The 18,204-nt window shown below is 48.1% G+C and overlaps 2 protein-coding genes across 3 annotated transcripts in view; one reads left to right on the top strand and one right to left on the bottom strand.

Annotated features, from left to right (window-relative positions):
• npr2 (natriuretic peptide receptor 2) overlaps nucleotides 1-9,922 on the top strand; it is a 34,257-nt gene extending 24,335 nt beyond the window's left edge. For both annotated transcript variants that reach the window (XM_076159987.1, XM_076159986.1), the window contains exons 15-22: nucleotides 1,135-1,303; nucleotides 4,383-4,529; nucleotides 5,325-5,448; nucleotides 6,551-6,619; nucleotides 6,859-7,033; nucleotides 7,607-7,705; nucleotides 8,455-8,546; nucleotides 8,822-9,922. In XM_076159987.1, the coding sequence (XP_076016102.1) occupies nucleotides 1,135-1,303; nucleotides 4,383-4,529; nucleotides 5,325-5,448; nucleotides 6,551-6,619; nucleotides 6,859-7,033; nucleotides 7,607-7,705; nucleotides 8,455-8,546; nucleotides 8,822-8,884 (938 nt within the window). In that variant the 3' untranslated portion in view covers nucleotides 8,885-9,922. The remainder of the gene's footprint in view (nucleotides 1-1,134; nucleotides 1,304-4,382; nucleotides 4,530-5,324; nucleotides 5,449-6,550; nucleotides 6,620-6,858; nucleotides 7,034-7,606; nucleotides 7,706-8,454; nucleotides 8,547-8,821) is intronic.
• A 2,759-nt stretch (nucleotides 9,923-12,681) lies between these two features.
• On the bottom strand, nucleotides 12,682-15,897 carry spag8 (sperm associated antigen 8). The gene is made up of 6 exons (XM_076160013.1): nucleotides 15,744-15,897; nucleotides 15,199-15,358; nucleotides 14,988-15,033; nucleotides 14,096-14,210; nucleotides 13,417-13,479; nucleotides 12,682-12,798 (listed from the first exon to the last, which is right to left on the bottom strand). The coding sequence occupies exons 1-6, from the start codon at nucleotides 15,777-15,779 to the stop codon at nucleotides 12,682-12,684; spliced, it is 537 nt and encodes a 178-aa protein (XP_076016128.1). The 5' UTR covers nucleotides 15,780-15,897.
• Between the last annotated feature and the right edge of the window lie 2,307 nt (nucleotides 15,898-18,204).

Here is an 18,204-nt window from a genome sequence, read left to right as displayed (position 1 = left end):
CTCAACTACACTGAGCCCCGTCCCTCAGCTGAGGTTCAGTTTGAGCTCTCACACTGAGCCTGAGCCTGAGCTTCCTTTCAGACTCAGCCTCAGTTATGTGTGTTTGAGTCACAGGCTGAAGCTTTGATTAAAGGTGCACACGTGACGCTTTATGGCTTTAATGGGAGAATAATCAAACAGCTAAACTGTAGGAGGGAAACTGAAGCATGTTGAAGCTCTCAGTGAAACAAGAAGTGTGTAACCTGAACAACTCAAAGCCTTTAAATCTGCAAGCGTTTATCTCAAACTGTGGGGTCTCAGTCTCTTCCTGCTCGGCTGATTGGCTCCAATCAGCCAATCGAGCTGTGGGAGGATCAATCAAGACAATCAATTTAGACAATCAGGTCGGAGAGGTTTTCACGCCTCACCTCGGCTTCCTGCTGTGTTCCCCCCCTGTTTTAAACCACTGCCACTCCAGCTGAGTGAAAAAAAACATCCATAACATGTAAATCGATTCAACAGCAGGAGACATGAAGCTTCCTCCTCGCTCTGCTGGGCCCTTGACTGCTTTCATTCTTCCCTTTCTTCACACTCACACTCCACACTGATTACACCCTGATTACAGCCTGGTTACAGCCTGATTACAGCCTGATTACAGCCTGATTACAGCCTGATCACAGCCCCTCTCCCTCTCACCCTCAGCATGAGAGCCAGACCATTGTTTTTGTCTGAAGATAAAGTCTCAAGATAAAGTTTCACGTCATCTAATATTTTGCATTTATGACCCCATAATGACTCTAAATAGAGGAGGAGAGGGGGGAGGTGCTGCTGTGAATGCTGGGATTAACCCCTCGTGTTCAGCCATGAGGACTCACTATTCTCCAATAATCTTAACATAATCAAACATATCAAACCAATCCTGCTGTTTGGTTCTGTGAGTTGAGTATCTAACTTGGATCGAGACGTTTTTAACTACAAAGCTCCTTGTCGTCATTTTGAGCTTCCAGTCACAATTTTTTGTATCAATCTAGTCTTTCCTTACAAAGTTAGAAGTCTTTTTCTGCAGCTCTTGTCCTCTCTAGACAGACGTGCACCATGGACACACACACTCTGACACACTCGCCCTCCCTCCCTCTCTCTCTCTCTCCTCCGCAGAGATCGTGCAGAAGGTGCGGAACGGTCAGAAGCCGTACTTCAGACCCACCACGGACAGCAGGTGTCACTCAGAGGAGCTGACCATCCTGATGGACGGCTGCTGGGCCGAGGACCCGGCAGAGAGGCCCGACTTCGGCCACATCAAGATCTACATGGCCAAACTCAACAAGTGAGGACAGACACACACACACACACACACACACACACACACACACACACACACACACACACACACACACACTCTTGTGAATCTTGACAGCAGCTGATTTCTGCTCAGCGTTCCTGCTGTGACGCCCAGAAGCTGAAGACTGAAAACAGGAAGCAGGGAAAAGAATCATGCTCCGAAAATCACTTAGACAATTTTAGGTAAATGGCTGATTGAGATTCCTGACAGGCACTTCTTGACAGGAAGTGCTCTGTGTGTGTGTGAGTGTGTGTGTGTGAGTGTGTGTGTGTGTGTGTGTGTGAGTGTGTGTGTGTGTGGTATTGTTTTCAGTGGGTCCATGATTCATACGGCTGCATATCTTGGCTCTGAGTTGGAGGGCGGCGCTGTCAAAGGGGGTTACTGTAAACAGCGTCCCTGCTGATACTAAGTGACATTTGTGGACACGCACACACCACAGAACACACACAAACAAACACACACACCATAAGCACTACAGACCTATAGGCTTGACAGCAGGTTTCCATCGTGATGTCTTTGCCTTCATGTTAAATACAAACGTTTATCTCTGCGTGAATCACAGATTGGAGCTTTAAGGGGAAGTTGTGAGTGTGTGAGCGTGTGAGCGTGTGAGTGTGTGAGTGTGTGAGATGCACTCTGCTGCTGTTTGTTGCTTGCCAGCTGCTGTCAGTGTTTCTGGCCTGTAAGTTATGACATGAAGATCAAAACATGGGTCACGCTTCGTTACACTGAATGGCAGCTTGGAGCTCGCTGCTGCTAACGTGGTCACACACACACACACACACACACACACACACACACACACACACACTGTCCAGCTGTCTCTCTTTTCATGCTTCAGTCTGAAGGAACCTTTGCCCGTAACAGACGTGGATCTTAAAGAAAGTATACCGTCAGGACTGAGAATGCTGGTCTGTGATTGGCCAGAGGGTTAGTTGCTCTGAGATAACTAATTGGGAAGAAGAAGAACTGAAGTTCTGACTCAAGGTCCCAGTTTATTCCATGAGACAGAGACCTGAGAGGACAGAGAGACGTCTCACCCTGCTCAGACTCCATGTTTCAGGTTCCTGGAGTCTTCGGCTGTGATTGGTCCAAGTATCAGGTGAGGAGGAGGAGGAGGAGCTCATAGGAGAGGCGACACTTATGGATCCATGTTCCAGTGTTAAAGCTCCTGGACATGAAGGTATGTGTGAGGAGCACTGGAGCTTTGTTTGTTTCCCCTGGCTGCTTGACCTCCAACATCTCTGGTAGCAACGTTCCTGTGGGATGAGCCGTTGATGGATAGCTTTCCATTAGGAGAGGTTTGTAGTGGAACGCCGCCTGTGATTGATGCTGGCAGATGCTTTCAAGGATGCTACGACATGCTAAGCTCCTCCCCCTCCCCCTCCTGTGTGTGTGTGAAGCACTTCACCTCTAGAGGCTGAGCCTTAATCCACTCTTTGCCGGTTATTTTCATTAAGTAAATGTATGTTGTTGACATGACGTGACGGATGGCGTGTTATTTTTGGTGTGTGTGTGTGTGTGTGTGTGTAGCGGCAGCTTGAAGGGCGGCGGAACAAGAAGGGTGTTGAGCAGTAAACGGTCAGATTGAACCCACATGAGGACCTGAGTGACCTCTGGGTGAGCACATGAGGCCTCATTCATCCTGAGCCCGCTGACTCGGCCTCAGCCAAACCTGACCGTGTTTGTTCATCTATTAATAATCAGGAGACCTCAAGAGTCTGGAACTGAATATTCATGGATCTGGTGTGGAAATTTAGACTGAGGGTCGAGGAATAAGTCACTGTAATGTTTTATAATCTCACGTACGTATGGCTCCTACACACACACACACACACACACACACACACACACACACACACACACACACACACACACACAGACCTGATGATCAAACTCGTTTACATCTGGATAATTGAACTGAATGTTGACCTGTAAATAGTTTAATATGACTTCACAACAACAAACACAAACTGAGGGTGAAGGACTGAACCGCTGCCTCTTCCTCATCACACTCATCACTGAGCTCTCTCTCTGTCTGCACTCTCACTACAACACTGAATGGAGGCAAAATGTGTGTGTGTTGTGTTTCTCCTCTGATGTTTCTTTCTTTAAACCTAAACCTGTGGGTGTGTGTGTGTGTGTGTGTGTGTGTGTGTGTGTGTGTGTGTGTGTGTAGGATCTGTGACCCAGTAGAAGGTGGCAGGATGCCAGACATTGATGCTTTTGACGCCATGCACACGGTTTAGCTGAGACACACACTGAATGTTTACATCCAGTCAGGCTCAGCTCTCCCTCTGCCTGCACCTCAGTCAGACTCAGCTCTCCTTTCTCAGATCTTTATCATGGTGGAGGTTTCGCTCGTTCACTCGTGTGCTCCTGCAGCTTTGCCTAAGTAAACATGCAGTACTCAGCTAACAGATCCATGTTTACAGCCTGGAATAAAGCTCTGAGTCACACTAATGAGAGATAAAGTAACTAAAGTAATGAGCAGGTGTCACAGAGGCTCTTTAGGTCTACAAAGGGAGGCTTCAAGTTTGAAAGCTGTTGCCAGGGGTTACGAGTGGCCATATTGGTGGAGAGAGCGCTAATGGCTTCTTTCCTCTGTGAACAGGAACCACATTGAGCCGCACAAAGCCTGACACGTCCACACTCGCTACGCCGCTCGGGTTTGAGTCTGATGAAAAGAGACAAAAGAGACAAAAGAGCGGCAACAGAGCGACAACAGAGCGTCACGTAGGCGTCCTTCATCACCTTCATTCGCCGTTTCCTTTCCAAACCAGTATTGGAGTATTCAGCTGCAGAGCTTCGTCTACAGCTGCAGAGCTCTCATAGGCCAGAGCGGGCAGAGACGTCCCTCACATTGGGAACTGTAGCCAGCTGCGTTTCCAACATGCCAGTGGTTGCTGCCCTGGAGCCAGACAGACACAGGATGTCTGCTGTGTCACATAAATGTCAATTTTGAAGCACGGATTATGTCTTAATTCCACTCTGTGTGTGTGTGTGTCTGTGTGTGTGTGTGCGTGTGTCTGTGTGTCTGTGTGTCTGTGTGTGTGTTCTGCAGGGAGGGCAGCACCAGCATTCTGAACAACCTGCTGTCCAGGATGGAGCAGTACGCCAACAACCTGGAGAACCTGGTGGAGGAGCGAACCCAAGCCTACCTGGAGGAGAAACGGAAAGCCGAGAACCTCCTGTACCAGATCCTGCCTCAGTAAGAGCGACCATCAGCAGCGTTTAGCCGCCCACACGCTCGCCTCTCTGCTCTCAAAAGCCGAGAGCGTCAGCAGTCAGGCTCAGCTCCGTTTCAATACATCTCTGCATTAATGAAAGGCAGACAGCAGGATTCTCCCACAGATAAACAGATCCCCAGAGAGACCAGAGAGACCAGCTGACAGGCAAACCTCTCATTACAGCCCAGAGTCCAAACTCTTTGATAAGGAATGGCAGACAACCAGCACTTCTTAATCCGACTTTCTCACCAATTTATCCTCTTTCCCCGCTGATATGTGGCCTCCCGCTCCACGCCTCGCTGACAGATGGAGAGGAAGCTCACAGCGCCTCACTCCACTGCAGTTAACTCTCTTCTGCAACATGTCAGAGATAGTTCACTTCTATAAGAGCTTTGATAAACAAACTAAAATAAACAAGACTTCTGACGAGGCGTTTTTGTTCTGTGTCTAAAATGTAAATGATCGTTATAAACAGAGGAAATGGTAATGAAACAGATAATTAAGGGGACTTCCAGGTAAGACCATAACCCAGACTGTCCAATGAGGACAGATGGAAGGTAGGAGGGGAAGGAAGGGGGGTAGCTACTGTCCTTGGCAAGTGAAAGCTAACTGGTGGAGGAGTATTGATGTAAAGGCGTAAACACATCAGTCCCGTAGCTGTCGGACTTTTTGCTCGAGTCTACCGTATCTGTGTCTGTAACCATAGCGACTGTGGCTTCACGATTTCGCAGCCGTGGTTCCTGACTCGGCCTCTCGCTCTCTCTGTTTGTCTGCAGCTCGGTGGCGGAGCAGCTGAAGCGAGGAGAGACGGTGCAGGCGGAGGCCTTTGACAGCGTCACCATCTACTTCAGCGACATCGTGGGCTTCACCTCCATGTCTGCTGAGAGCACGCCGCTACAGGTACGAATGCATAACAGAAGACGTAGCTGTAGCTGTGATGAAGGACGATGGAGACATGGAAGAAGGAATGAAACAGAAGGACAGAAGGAAAAAGAAAGGAAATATAGTGAAGGAAAAGTAGGAAAGGAAATACTCAAAGTACCAGGACCTCAAAACTACAAGGACCTAAAGAAGACACCTCATGTTTCCCCACATACAAGTACTCACAGTATCATGTTTGTGTGTGTGTGTGTGTGTGTGTGTGTGTGTGTGTGTGTCATGGTTCCCACACAGCAGCTAGGACTGAAAATAGTACAGCTGTTAGAGGGGAGGGTGTTGGCGCAGAATTGAGTCACATTTCTTCTTCACGGTTGAATCCCGTGGAGAGGTTTGAGAGTCCGTGGATGTTATGTAGGGGCTGACACCGCACACACACACACACACACACACACACACACACACACACACACACACACACACACACACACACTCATGTGTTGATAGAAAATCTGACACCTTCAGATCAGGAGGTGGAGGAGGAGATGTTGGTTCCTCTCCCTCTCCCCTCGGTGCTCACTTCAATTGAAAGCCTTTGTCATAGAAACCTTTATATTTTGTATTATAAATCCGGATTGAAACACCCATAGATTTGTTTCAAACACCAAAGGATGCAGGGGAGCGTATTACATACCATATTTCACTTCCTGTCCTGCTGTGGCCGAACAGCCAGTAAATAATGAGCCTCCAGCAGGGAGGAGACATCACTGCACTCTGAGGGACATCTGCAGACTCCCTGGACCAATCAGAGACGCTCTTCGTTTGCATAGAAACGGCTCAAAGTGTTGAAGGACAGACTGAGGGGCTGGAAGAACCTCAGACACTCTGATTGCTAATCTGCTCATTCAGTCCCTTAATAATGAATCCTGTTTGAATACCTGAGGTAACTCCTCCATGACAGCTCTCCTCACACACACACACACACACACACACACTGAGCCACAGAACGTCCAGAGAGACACAAACACACAATTAACTGAGAGTCTCTGTCCTCCAATCTGTCGCATTCTATGACAAAGTAACCCGAGACAAGACTTCAATCAAACGTGATCTTCTGTCTCTGCAGGTCGTCACGTTGCTCAACGATCTCTACACCTGCTTCGATGCCATCATTGATAACTTCGATGTGTACAAGGTAAGATCAATTCATGTTTAGCTTTTTATCAAGCCAAAGACAACAAAACAACTTCCTGCTTGGGAAACTGAATCTCTGAAGGTTATTCAGATATCAGCAGTGTCATGCTGTTGCCTTGGTAACTCGTGATGTGAACGTGTCCATGTTTCTGACTGATTCAAAATTCAAAACTTTGTGGGATAATGTCTCAGTCCCTTAAACCTGGTCTAAGCTTGGCCCTGTTGTCTCTCGTCCATCAGGTGGAGACCATCGGCGACGCCTACATGGTGGTGTCGGGGCTGCCGGTGCGGAACGGGAAGCTGCACGCCAGAGAGATCGCCGGGATGTCGCTGGCTTTGTTAGAACAGGTCAAGACCTTCAAGATCCGACACAGACCCAACGACCAGCTGAGACTCAGGATAGGTATACACACAGGTGAGGAGGAAGAGGGAGACTGAGCAACTGAGCACTACCCAAACACTGAAGAGCTCATATTAGTGAAACTAGACTAAATCGTTTCATGTGATCATGGCATTTGGCTCCATGCTTACGCAGATGATCCACATTTCTATCTTCCCATTAAACTGTACCAGAGCAGAGGCTGGACCAGAGTCTGGATGTGCTACAAGTTTCTTTAAACAGACTCTGTGGGTGGGCTGTGATTGGCCGGTTCCCACCTCTGGGTGCTGCACATAAACCCAGGATGTTTCATTTAGATCCATGTGACCCCTTTGGTCCGATGTGATTCATGAGCAGCCCCGTCTGTCCTCAGGTACTCGGGCTGCTCTAGTGTTCACATTCTTCTTCAGAGGCTTCACGGCCTTTGAAGAGACGGCGTGTAGGTGGTACTTAGAGACGCTGGCGTCCTTCAGAGCTCTACAAGTGCAATTTCAATGCCTTCACATCTTCATCATCGAAATCATTCACTGAGGCTTTTGTACCAACATCAGCTCCTCGCACGCCAGATGTGACCTTTTCCTGTAACTGCATCTGTCTCGCCTCCCCCAGGTCCTGTGTGTGCCGGCGTGGTGGGCTTGAAGATGCCCAGGTACTGTTTGTTTGGAGACACCGTCAACACGGCGTCTCGAATGGAGTCCAACGGAGAGGGTGAGTGTCTCCTTCACGGTTTGTTCCTGTTCTGGTTCTGCCTGGTTCTATGTGGACTTGGTTGATGAGGTGAATGTCTGCGTGGTTCCGAGTCGTCTCTCTCCTCTCCATGTTGTAAGAACGCGTGGTAACATGGCTCCTGGTGGCGGCGTTGATGCAGTGTTTTGTAAAGTGCAGTAGCTGCTGGTCTCCATTCAGACTGAATGATAAACAAACAGCTTAATGGCTCATAAACGTACGACTGTGACGACAGATGAGCTCTTTGTTCAATGTCCCCAACTGTCAGCGGAGTGATTTGCTCTGTGAGGCTGTTTGTTCTCTTCCTCTCTGAGATAAAGGAGTCTCTGCTAATGGGCTGGGACGTCGTCTCTCTTTAGTAACGTCTCATTTCAGAGCTGAATAAAGACCGATTGATCCGCCCACAGAAAAACTTTTTTGCAGGGACGTTGTTGTTCCTAAGCGGCGCTGACGGGAGCCGGAGAGACGACGGCGCTCGTGTTCTGAGCAGCTCGTCACGTGTATTGATTCACTCCTGAGCGGCTTCCTGCCTCCTCTGGTGAATAATTGATGGCGCTTACAGATCGGGGCCTCGCACAGCCAGAAACGTCCCAGCACGTAGCCTCGCCCTCAGGAATCACGTCTCCACTTTAATTGGACACAACGGTGCAGTGATTTCAGCTCAGACGCCTGTCGGTCTTTAAAGCCTCTCACTGACGACTGTGTTCTCTTTTTCCTCCTCTGTTCTGCAGCCCTGAAGATCCACCTCTCCTCTGCTACCAAAGAAGTGCTGGACGAGTTCGGCTACTTCGACCTCCAGTTAAGAGGAGACGTGGAAATGAAGGTACGGTAGTTTGCTGTCAATCTTAAACCGTGGTCGTGGTTTCGTGTAGTTCTGAGCTTCTTCCTCATTAAAGCACGTGTTTGATGAGTCATCCTCATGAAAGTTCTTATGTAACCTCGTCTCTGTGTGACCCGTCGCCCTGCTGTGCTTTTGTCCTGATGGTTCATAACACTGTGGAGGTGCTGCTGTAAGTGGATCTGGATCAGACCCGGGTCACACACCCCCCCCCGCCTCATCTCCACTGAACTTATTGATTTCTGTGTTTTGTTTTCCAGGGCAAAGGCAAAATGAGAACCTATTGGCTTCAGGGGGAGAAGACTGATGTGTATGTTATCTGAGAGGCCTGCTGATGAGCAGAATCAGCAGCAGCGCGGCTCCGGTGGCCCGGCCGCTACTTTATTTGTTCTAGAATAAGTCCCTATTGGTGATGAACCTGCAGAGGGGCGGCACGGCGGCGCTCAGGGTCTGAGGCTCCACATGTCAGCTCCCCTCCCTCAGCCACTGGCTTCATCTGAGGGCTCAGGCTCAGTCTTAGTGTGTAGTTTGGACCAAATAGATGAATTTCAACACACGCAAAAACTGCTGGATGTATTTTACTGTAAGTGAGGTCATAAACTCTGATTATACTGCGATTAAGGCCATTAATAGTGTTTCAAACATCATGCATACGGCACAGATCAGTGCTCAGAGGAACAGATCTAGATGATGTGTTCCCTCATGTAGTCTGCATAAACGCTGCTAATTACTCACCAAAGTTCATCAAAGTAACAAACAGTAAAGAGTTCAACCGCTGCCTGTCTGAGACGAGCAGAGGAGTTCAGTCAGATTCATGTCGCTGCCTTTGGTTTCAACCATTTCAATACAAAACTGACGATTTTGCAGATTTAATTTTCAGATTTAAAATAAACTCCAAATATTCATTATTTAACTTCTCTGAGGAATTAAAATCTTGAATTAAACACACACACACACACACACACACACACACACACACACACACACACACACAGGGGGGGCCTCTGGGGCCCTGATATGCTGCGTCCGGCCCTGACTGTACTTCACTGCAGGCGTGTTTACTTCCTGCAGACTGTAACTCAATGATCCAAGTTGTTTTTGTATGAAGAACCTTTGTGTCCTGAGTGCTTCTCACTGATAGAACTCTTATTTTCTGTGCTTTCTATACTCAGATTTGTATCGTTGTGTTTGGCAGTTGGCTGATGTGTTAGTGTTCCAGATGTTGGTGTGGTAGAGCGGCAGGATGAGGAGGGGGCGGAGCCTCCAGCTGCCACAGGGCCAGATGTGTGTGTACATATGTATATCCAAGATACTGTAAGATATTTTGTTCAATAAACTGATTAAAATACTTTTGACATTTATGCGTGAGATTCTGTTTTCACTCCTACAGCACAGAAGAGTTTTGAAGCTGTAGTTTAATAACCCGTCCCCTCACATCTCCCTCTCCTCCGGGCTCTGCAGCCTCGCCGGAGCGCCCGGTGTATTTTTGGCGTGTGGTTATTGACGTTTGAGTCGCCGGGGTGGAATTTCATAGAGGCGGCGGCTTTTTTCGGAGGTCGTCTCAGACGTCTCAGACACAGAGACACAGAGAAGGACAGCAGAAGGATCAGTAAGGTAGAAGAGATACAGCCTATAGTTACTATGGCAACTCTAGCTACACTCTGTTATCAACTTTGATTCTTGTTTGTCTGAATGCTCTTAGATCATGATGTCATCGTGATCATCTCTTTGTGTAACTATGAAACTGTGTATCTGTGTGTGTCCCTACCTGTGTGTGTGTGTGTCCCTACCTGTGTGTGTGTGTGTGTGTGTGTGTGTGTCCCTACCTGTGTGTGTGTGTCCGTCCCTAAGCTGCTGTGAGTCCTGACGGTGCCTTCAGGTCCATTAGGCCTGTTGGTTTGCGTTTTACATCAGAGCGAATTAGTGTGGCGTTCAAGTTCAAAATAACGAGTTTGCTGTAGGAAGCAGAGCAGGAATCATCTGCAGCCTAATTAGCAGTGCAGCCGGAGGAATGAGACGGAGGGAAGACAGCTGGGTGTTGATGCAGTGACATCACCGCTCATTAGGCAGCCATTATCAGCTGTGTGTGTGTGTGTGTGTGTGTGTGTGTGTGTGTGTGTGTGTGTGTGTGTGTGTGTGTGTGTGTGTGTGTGTGTGTGTGTGTGTGTGTGTGTGTGTGTGTGTGTGTGTGTGTGTGTGTCCCAGCAGGAGAACATCTCTCCCTCCTGCCTGGTCTGTAATTACCGCCCCCTTCCTCTCCCCGACACCAGGCCGCCGCCCGTTACATCTACGCTGCAGAGCGAAGCATCAAGGCTCCGCGCCGCACGCTGACCCCATTAGCTTATGGCCACTGAGCGAGCCGTCCGTCCCTCTGCCTCTGTCTGCAGACGGAACGCCGAGCCTGTGATGTCTCCACACACACGCTGTGATGAGCCGCAGCAAAGGTCAGAGGGAACAAACGGCTCAATCAACACTTTCTGAGGCTGCAGACATTTCAAGCTCCTCGTTTCTGCTGCTCAACTGCAGAACCAATCACAAGCAAGACGTTTGACACGGTTCAATACTGTCAAGGTTTATGTACGGTGTAAGAATATCTAGTGTACAAACGACAAAGAGTCCATGAGTGTGTGTGTGTGTGTGTGTGTGTGTGTGTGTGTGTGTGTGTGTGTGTGTGTGTGTGTGTGTGTGTGTGTGTGTGTGTGTGTGTGTGTGAGTGTGTGAGCCTCTTGGCGTGGGAACAGAGCGTCTCAGCCTCTCTCATAACGAAACATAACTCAACGCCGTTTATCAAGTCGTTCGTTAAGTCGTTCTTTGATCCGCAGTGCGATCTGCCATTACGCCGAGAAGAAAGAGGGCGTGGTCTGGTCGGCCAATGGCATCGCTACAAGCGGCGGAGAACTCTGTGTCATATTGTTCAAATAGTTGAAATGTTACCAAAGCCAAGCGTCAGCATGTCGGCCTTCTGCCCCCTGCAGGCCAAAGCCTGCATGGCAACACAAGCCTCGCATGGAATGAGGGAACAAGAGTGCGACGCCTACACAATCACTCTGACAACGATGATGTCGCATCAAATCATCTTTAAAAAGACACACACACACACACACACACACACACACACACACACACACACACACACACACACACACACACACACACACACACACCTGGTATCATAAGATAATGAAACATTTGCGGAGTAAACAACAAGCGAAAATTGCTTGTCGCCATAGTTACCTGCTTCTAATCCTCTCTAAGAGCTCAGGAAGGATCAGGGGCACAATGAGTCGTCCTACGATTGACAGAACACGTGTGTGTGTGTGTGTGTGTGTGTGTGTGTGTGTGTGTGTGCGCGAGCAGGCGTGGACGCTCAGCACTTTGAGCCATTAAAGCGTTTCTTCTTCTTGTCCAAGGACAAAAGACAAGATGATGCCGGTGTGTGTGTGTGTGTGTGTGTGTGTGTGTGTGTGTGTGTGTGTGTGTGTGTGTGTGTGTGTGTGTGTGTGTGTGTGTGTGTGTGTGTGTGTGGGAGGACGCAGCTCCATGTTGGACAGCGGTGACTACAGGAGCGCAGCCTGTAAACAAGCACTGCCCTCTGTGTCCACACACACACACACACACACACACACACACATATATATTGAATAAAAGCGTTTTTGTTGTCACTCATGATGATTGTGTGAGTGAACACAACTCTTCCTCCTTCAGCCGACCTGAGGCCCTAAAGAACACGTGTTCATGTGTGTGTTTGTGTGTGTGTGTGTGTAGGTGTGTGTGTGTGTGTGTGTGTGTGTGTGGGTTTGGCTTCTCTCCTCATCACTGACAGTCACCCTGCTTGTTACTCTGGATGCTCTGTATTCTCTGCTGGAATCCTGTTGTTATGTTGTTGTGAGTGGAACAGAACAGTGTGTGTGTGTGTGTGTGTGTGTGTGTGTGTGTGTGTGTGTGTGTGTGCTTGTTTGTCTCTTTGTCACGATGCCGGCTCAGACAAACACAAACCCCTGACAGCTCATTACGCCGTGTTACACCACAGGGAGCCAGAACAGTAAAGAGCCCAACGTATGGATCTGCACCTCCATTATTGGATCTACTGATTGGCGGAGTTAACCAGTTCCTTACCGTCTCAGATGTCTCCGTTGTGGTGTCGGAGCTCCGGGTCGTCCAGTCGCTCACCGATGGGTTTGCTGAACGCTGTGGACTTCCTGAAAGGCGTGTTGGGCGTCTGTGTGGCGCTCACACCCTGAGACAGCGAGGACAGAGGAGACATGATGAGGATGATGAAGAGGATGAGGATGGTGGCTCCTTATTTTTTCATTGTTTCCATATTTTTCATTTATTTTCTTTAACTAGACTGGTTGATTATTTAATCTGATCAGTTTCTATGAGCTGAACAGTCAATGTCGTCGTGCAGCAGGAAACCAAAGCAGATAACAGTGAAGAAGCTGCCTGACGACTCATTACAGAGGAAGAGGAGGAAGTCACTCGCCGCCTCTCCACCTTGGTGTGGAAACGTCTTCTGTCCCGTAACGCCGCTGACATTTCAAAGTGTGAGTATGGAGCAGACATGAACGGGAACGTGTGATTAGAAGACGACACCACAGCTCTACAAACCAGCTGCTGTGAAAACCTTCCATCATTGAGTAATAATGGGATGGATCCAAAGTAAAGGTCAAGTGAGCTTCCTCCTCACGCCTGTCAGACGGTACGCAGGTCTTACGGGGCTGACAGGAACATCTGAACACACACACACACACACACACACACACACACACACACACACACACACACACACACACACACACACACACACACACACACACACACACACACACACACACACACACACACACACACACACCTGGATCTGCCTGTAGTTTTCACTCCAAAAGGTCACGGCCGGGTCGCTTGTGTAGTCGTGAACCTGGAAAGACGTAAAGAAGGAAAAATACGTTGTTAACCAAACGACTTCAGGAAGGAAGAGACGTTAGTTTGAATAAATGCTTTTTATGGCTTTGTGTTCTTGTTCTATTATATATTCTCATCTGTTATTCGACCTTCAGAAGCTCTTTAAGGAGCTGCAGAGTGACGGAGGGAGAGAAAGAGATAGAAAGCTACGTTTGTGTACCTTCCAACGCTTTCTATTAGTGAGTCTGTCACACACTTATAGGGTTAAAAGATAAACAGGTAACTATGACTGAAGAGAGACATTATGTAACAGGAGAGAGAGAGAGAGAGAGAGAGAGAGAGAGAGAGAGAGAGAGAGAGAGAGAGAGAGAGAGAGAGAGAGAGAGAGAGAGAGAGAGAGAGAGAGAGAGAGAGAGTATCCATATTGTGTAACATACATTCTTTATATAATGATGATGCATCTGTTGCCATGGTGAAGCTGATAGATATATCTTTACAATATTAATGACTGTGTGGCAACAGTGCATCCTGGGTAGAAACGTATGAAACACACAATGCACCGTGTGTGTGTGTGTGTGTGTGTGTGTGTGTGTGTGTGTGTGTGTAACATGTGACACACTTCCCGGACGTACCTGTGTTACCTGAGGAGTGACAGGTACGAATCCCTGCACACTGAAGTCTCTCTGAGTGGTGGAGCAGAAGTCTGTGAGAGGGGGAGGAGCCTCTGATCGGGCCTGCTCCTGCTGCCTGCAACACACAGCACAGTATGTGTGTGTGTGTGTGTGTGTGTGTGTGTGTGTGTGTGTGTGTGTGTGTATGTGTGTGTGTGTGTGTGTGTGTGTGTGTGTGTGTGTGTGTCTCCCATCTATACTGCAGGTCTAAGAGTGTAAGTGAAGCAGTGACGGTCCTGTTAAAGTGCCTTCAGTGTTTCCTCTCACTCATGATGCACGGTGGTGATCTCTCTCCTCGCTCATCAGTGAGACGTAGCGACATGTTCCAATAATCAATAGGAGGAAGCAGCGTGGATTTACTGCAGCTTTACTTCTCCGCAAACATCCATCAGCTCAGTGCCTCCGAAGGAAGCCACGCCGTTTATCCCAAACATGAGGCCAGCGACCCCAGGAAGGCCTCGCCAGCCCGCAGCTGGGACCGAGCTCGGAGCTTTGGTGGAGATTTATGATGGAGTGCGGGAAACTTAACGTACGTCTCGATCCTGAGCGATGAGCCGGCGCCTGCTGCTGGATAAACAGCGTCGGTGAGGAGCAGTTAAGCTGTGCGGGACGTTAATAAGCACATGTGCCGGGATCCAGTCTGTAAACGGGATTACAACGACAAGCCCGCCTCTAACATAACATCATAAAGTGGGATTGTAAAGGGATTCCAGCTGGGATGGGACGGCAGCACAAACCCAGACGTGTAAATATGAGGTCACTTTCCTACATGTCGCTCCCCCGTCTCCATAAACACACGGCTGCCAGGAACAACGAACACAGGCGGGATCAGAGAGGTTCAGAGCCCAGTTACCTTATCAACCGGGCCAGATGGGTCTGCAGAAGCTCCGCCCTCCTCCCTGAGTCGGCAGAAAGAGAGAGAGAGAGAGAGAGAGAGAGCAAATCATCTGAGGAAGGTTTATGACAAAGTTCAGTCAGAGCAAAAGGCAAAGAGGAGAAAGAACCTAAAGAAGATCAAAACAGAACCCATGTTGAAGCTAGAGGTGCTGAATCATCAGTCCTACCTCTCTGTCTCACCCCGGCACCCTTGGGTGCACTGAAGGCTGCTCTGTGTGTGGTGACGCTCTCCATCCCAGAGTCCAGGTCGGCGCTCAGCAGGTCTCTGCGTCCGTACCTGTGCTTCTGTGCACTCGACTCCTCTTCCTCCTCAGCTTCATCGCCTCTCTGGACAGAATGGTGGCAGATAAAGTTTATGAGTGAATCAACTTTGCACAGAATAACAAAGTCCTGTAACAAAACCCAAGAGTGTAAAGCTGAGATGTGTTCAGTTGTAAAAATGGAATAAATATATCAAATAAGCTTTAAAGAGAAGATACCTCTCACTGGCAAATGTAACATTAAATACCAATTACCTTCTTATTGTTGTCTACTATTATTGTTATTATTCTTTGTTCGTTTGTTTATTCCCAAACAAGAGCGCTTGAATTCGTGAAGTGTATGAATCACAGGAGCTGAGCTGTGAATGTACGAGGCGGCCATGAATGCAGCATTAGTTGCACGTAGCGTAGCATGTTGGCTAACTTGTTGGTCGCTAACCAAACAAACTCACCGCAGCATCATGAGCTCGAGTCCCTTCAGCTGACATGACGTCGCCAAACACCTGCGACAAACTGACTGAACCGAGCCGAACTGAGCTGAGCCAAACTGGACCGGACTGGACTGAACGGAGGCACCGTCTCTCAAGAGAACACACCTGGACGCAATTCAGCCTGAGCGCAAGGGGCTGTTGACGGAAGTGTCGCCATGACAACACTTTTTTTTAACTGAAAAACTTTATTTCGATTGATTATTGGAAGATTAAAATCCGAGAAAAAGAAAGATGTGAAAACTAAACCAACATTTTTTTAAATAATTAAGAATCGAAGTTCAAAAATGTAAACGATGTAAACAAGTCACCAGAACATGGGGCAGCTCGGACTTGACAGAGGTATGGATTGAGTCACATGTGGCATACGCTCATAAATCCTCCCTACATGGAGTCTCTGTTTGAAGGTCACATGTAATCTCTCACACAGTGAAGATCTTCATCCTCTTCATCCTTTCATCATCTGCCTACTCGCTGGCAACAACATCAACATGGCAACAAGTCATCATTCTCCTCAGCAACTTACTGAGGAGCTGCAGGGCATTCTGGGAGATGAAGTCCCTGTGTGTGTGTGTGTGTGTGTGTGTGTGTGTGTGTGTGTGTGTGTGCTGGCTATCTCACACATAGAAGTTCCTTTCCAGCCTTCCACTCTCGCCAATGCTGCTATCTCTGTTCACGCTCGCGATTACATGTTGACTGACCATCGCCATGGCAACCAGCATCTCCGCAGATCCTATTGATGAGATATGAATGCGTTGGGCTCTTCTCCTCTTCGCTCAGTCAGACTCAGCTCCACTTCCACACTGCTCTGGCTCACGGCTCAGTTTCCACTCTCTCCCACTTTCTCTCTGTGGACGGACACACATGTGGCGCCTGATTCACAACCGGCTTTCATCTCTGCCCTTCATCCCCCACACAGTCACATCCTGACATCAGTCCAACTTGTTCCCATTACTAGAACACTGTGAGCCTCAAATACCTCAAAGTACAGGCGGGGCTTTCATCTTCAGGCTCAGTGAGCTGTTTGGATTCTTGTTGTTAGAGTGGAAACAAGAAACAATGTTTGCTGGTCGATGGACATAAATATGATCACATTCCATCAATAGTTTGGTTTTATAATACAGCCGAAGCCTCAGGACCTCTTCTGCTGTGTCTGCCGTCTTTTCCACAGACAGGAAGTGAGCAGCAGCGACCTTAGGAACAACAAATAGAGATCCTGATGAAGACACAAAGGGCTGAAGGTGAAGGTGAAGTGTTAAGAACGCAGGAAGGTGAAGGAGGCTTTCTAGTGAACAGGTGTGGAGCAGTGAAACCACACAGCTGCTGCAGACTAACACAGGTTCACAGAGTGGCTCTCATGTAGATTATGGGAAAGGAAATCAATCTGATGAGGAGATGAGATGTGACGTTTGAGTCATCTTGTTATCTTGTGATCTTGTTGTGGATCATTAAAGCTCGTTAGCTCTCTGTGATCAGCGTCTACAGGAAGTTAGGTTCAGGCTGTGACTGTGACGCTGCCCCCCTGGAGGCTCTGTGTTGGAGGAACCCTGGCTGTGTAACTCCCTCTAACTTTACCAGGAAAGCTTTGATTTACACAAATATTGACATGAACTTCATTCATGAACTTTTAATGTGAATTGTTTCATATTTTTCCGGTTGAAAGTGATGTGATTGTTTAACAGGTAAGGCTGTAATGTCACACTTCTTTGTTTTCTATGAATATATAATCTAGTCGTTCAGGTCTGAGAACATGAACCATAACTCTGAAAAGGTCTAAGCTTTGAAACAGACCAGGATTTCTTCCCTCCTAGTCTGTAGATGACGTCGTTCCTCCATGTCTACTGTGTGGCTCCTCCCTCTCTGTTCTGCATTGCATTTTGGGACAACAGGGCCACACTCAGACACACACACACTGTATAGTACATATACAGTCACTTTACGTTGTTTTGAAATGTTGACCAGCACTCTTTCATGAGAGCGTTTGTTGGAGTGACACATTTGGACAATAAGCCTTCCAGACACAAAGTGATCCAGTTAGAATCACTGGAGCAGAACCTGACAGTTCTGTGAAAGGCTTATTATCACACAAAGATCAGCACACTTAATAACACAGCACTTAAGTATGGCTGGAGCTTGGACTGCTGTGATTTCCGGCACATTAAGGCAGAAGTTTGATCGCTCACACGTATAATTTAGTGTCATTAAACTGTTAGGGCTATTTTAGTGTTGGTCATGTGCAGCTGGTGCCGCTCACACGCCACATAGAGAGAGAGAGAGAACCATGTCTGTGGTTAGGCAGAGCCCAGTCAGACCCACAGACCAGTGGGTTTCAGTCTCATCGCTCCTTCCTCAACGTCTCCTCACACTCACGTTTATATACAAGTGAACGACTTAAAGACACAAGGGAGAGCACAAACATCTGCCA

This window comes from Genypterus blacodes, unplaced genomic scaffold (genome assembly GCF_046128005.1).
Source record: "Genypterus blacodes isolate CSIRO-AG114 ecotype Tasmania unplaced genomic scaffold, CSIRO-AGI_Gbla_v1 ptg000102l_1, whole genome shotgun sequence".
Taxonomy (NCBI): domain Eukaryota; kingdom Metazoa; phylum Chordata; class Actinopteri; order Ophidiiformes; family Ophidiidae; genus Genypterus; species Genypterus blacodes.
The sequence above is the reverse complement of the archived record's forward strand: the minus strand, read 5'-3'. Positions and strand labels throughout refer to the sequence as shown.

What these genes read in the sequence shown, in the direction of transcription:
- spag8 (XM_076160013.1), bottom strand. Translation starts at nt 15,779, where the DNA reads ATGTCAGCTGAAGGGACTCGAGCTCATGATGCTGCG. An exon ending in CATCTGGCCCGGTTGATAAG is followed by an intron (nt 14,211 to 14,987) that starts GTAACTGGGCTC and finishes TGTGTGTTGCAG; the next exon opens with GCAGCAGGAGCAGGCCCGAT. An exon ending in TCACTCCTCAGGTAACACAG is followed by an intron (nt 13,480 to 14,095) that starts GTACGTCCGGGA and finishes ACGTCTTTCCAG; the next exon opens with GTTCACGACTACACAAGCGA.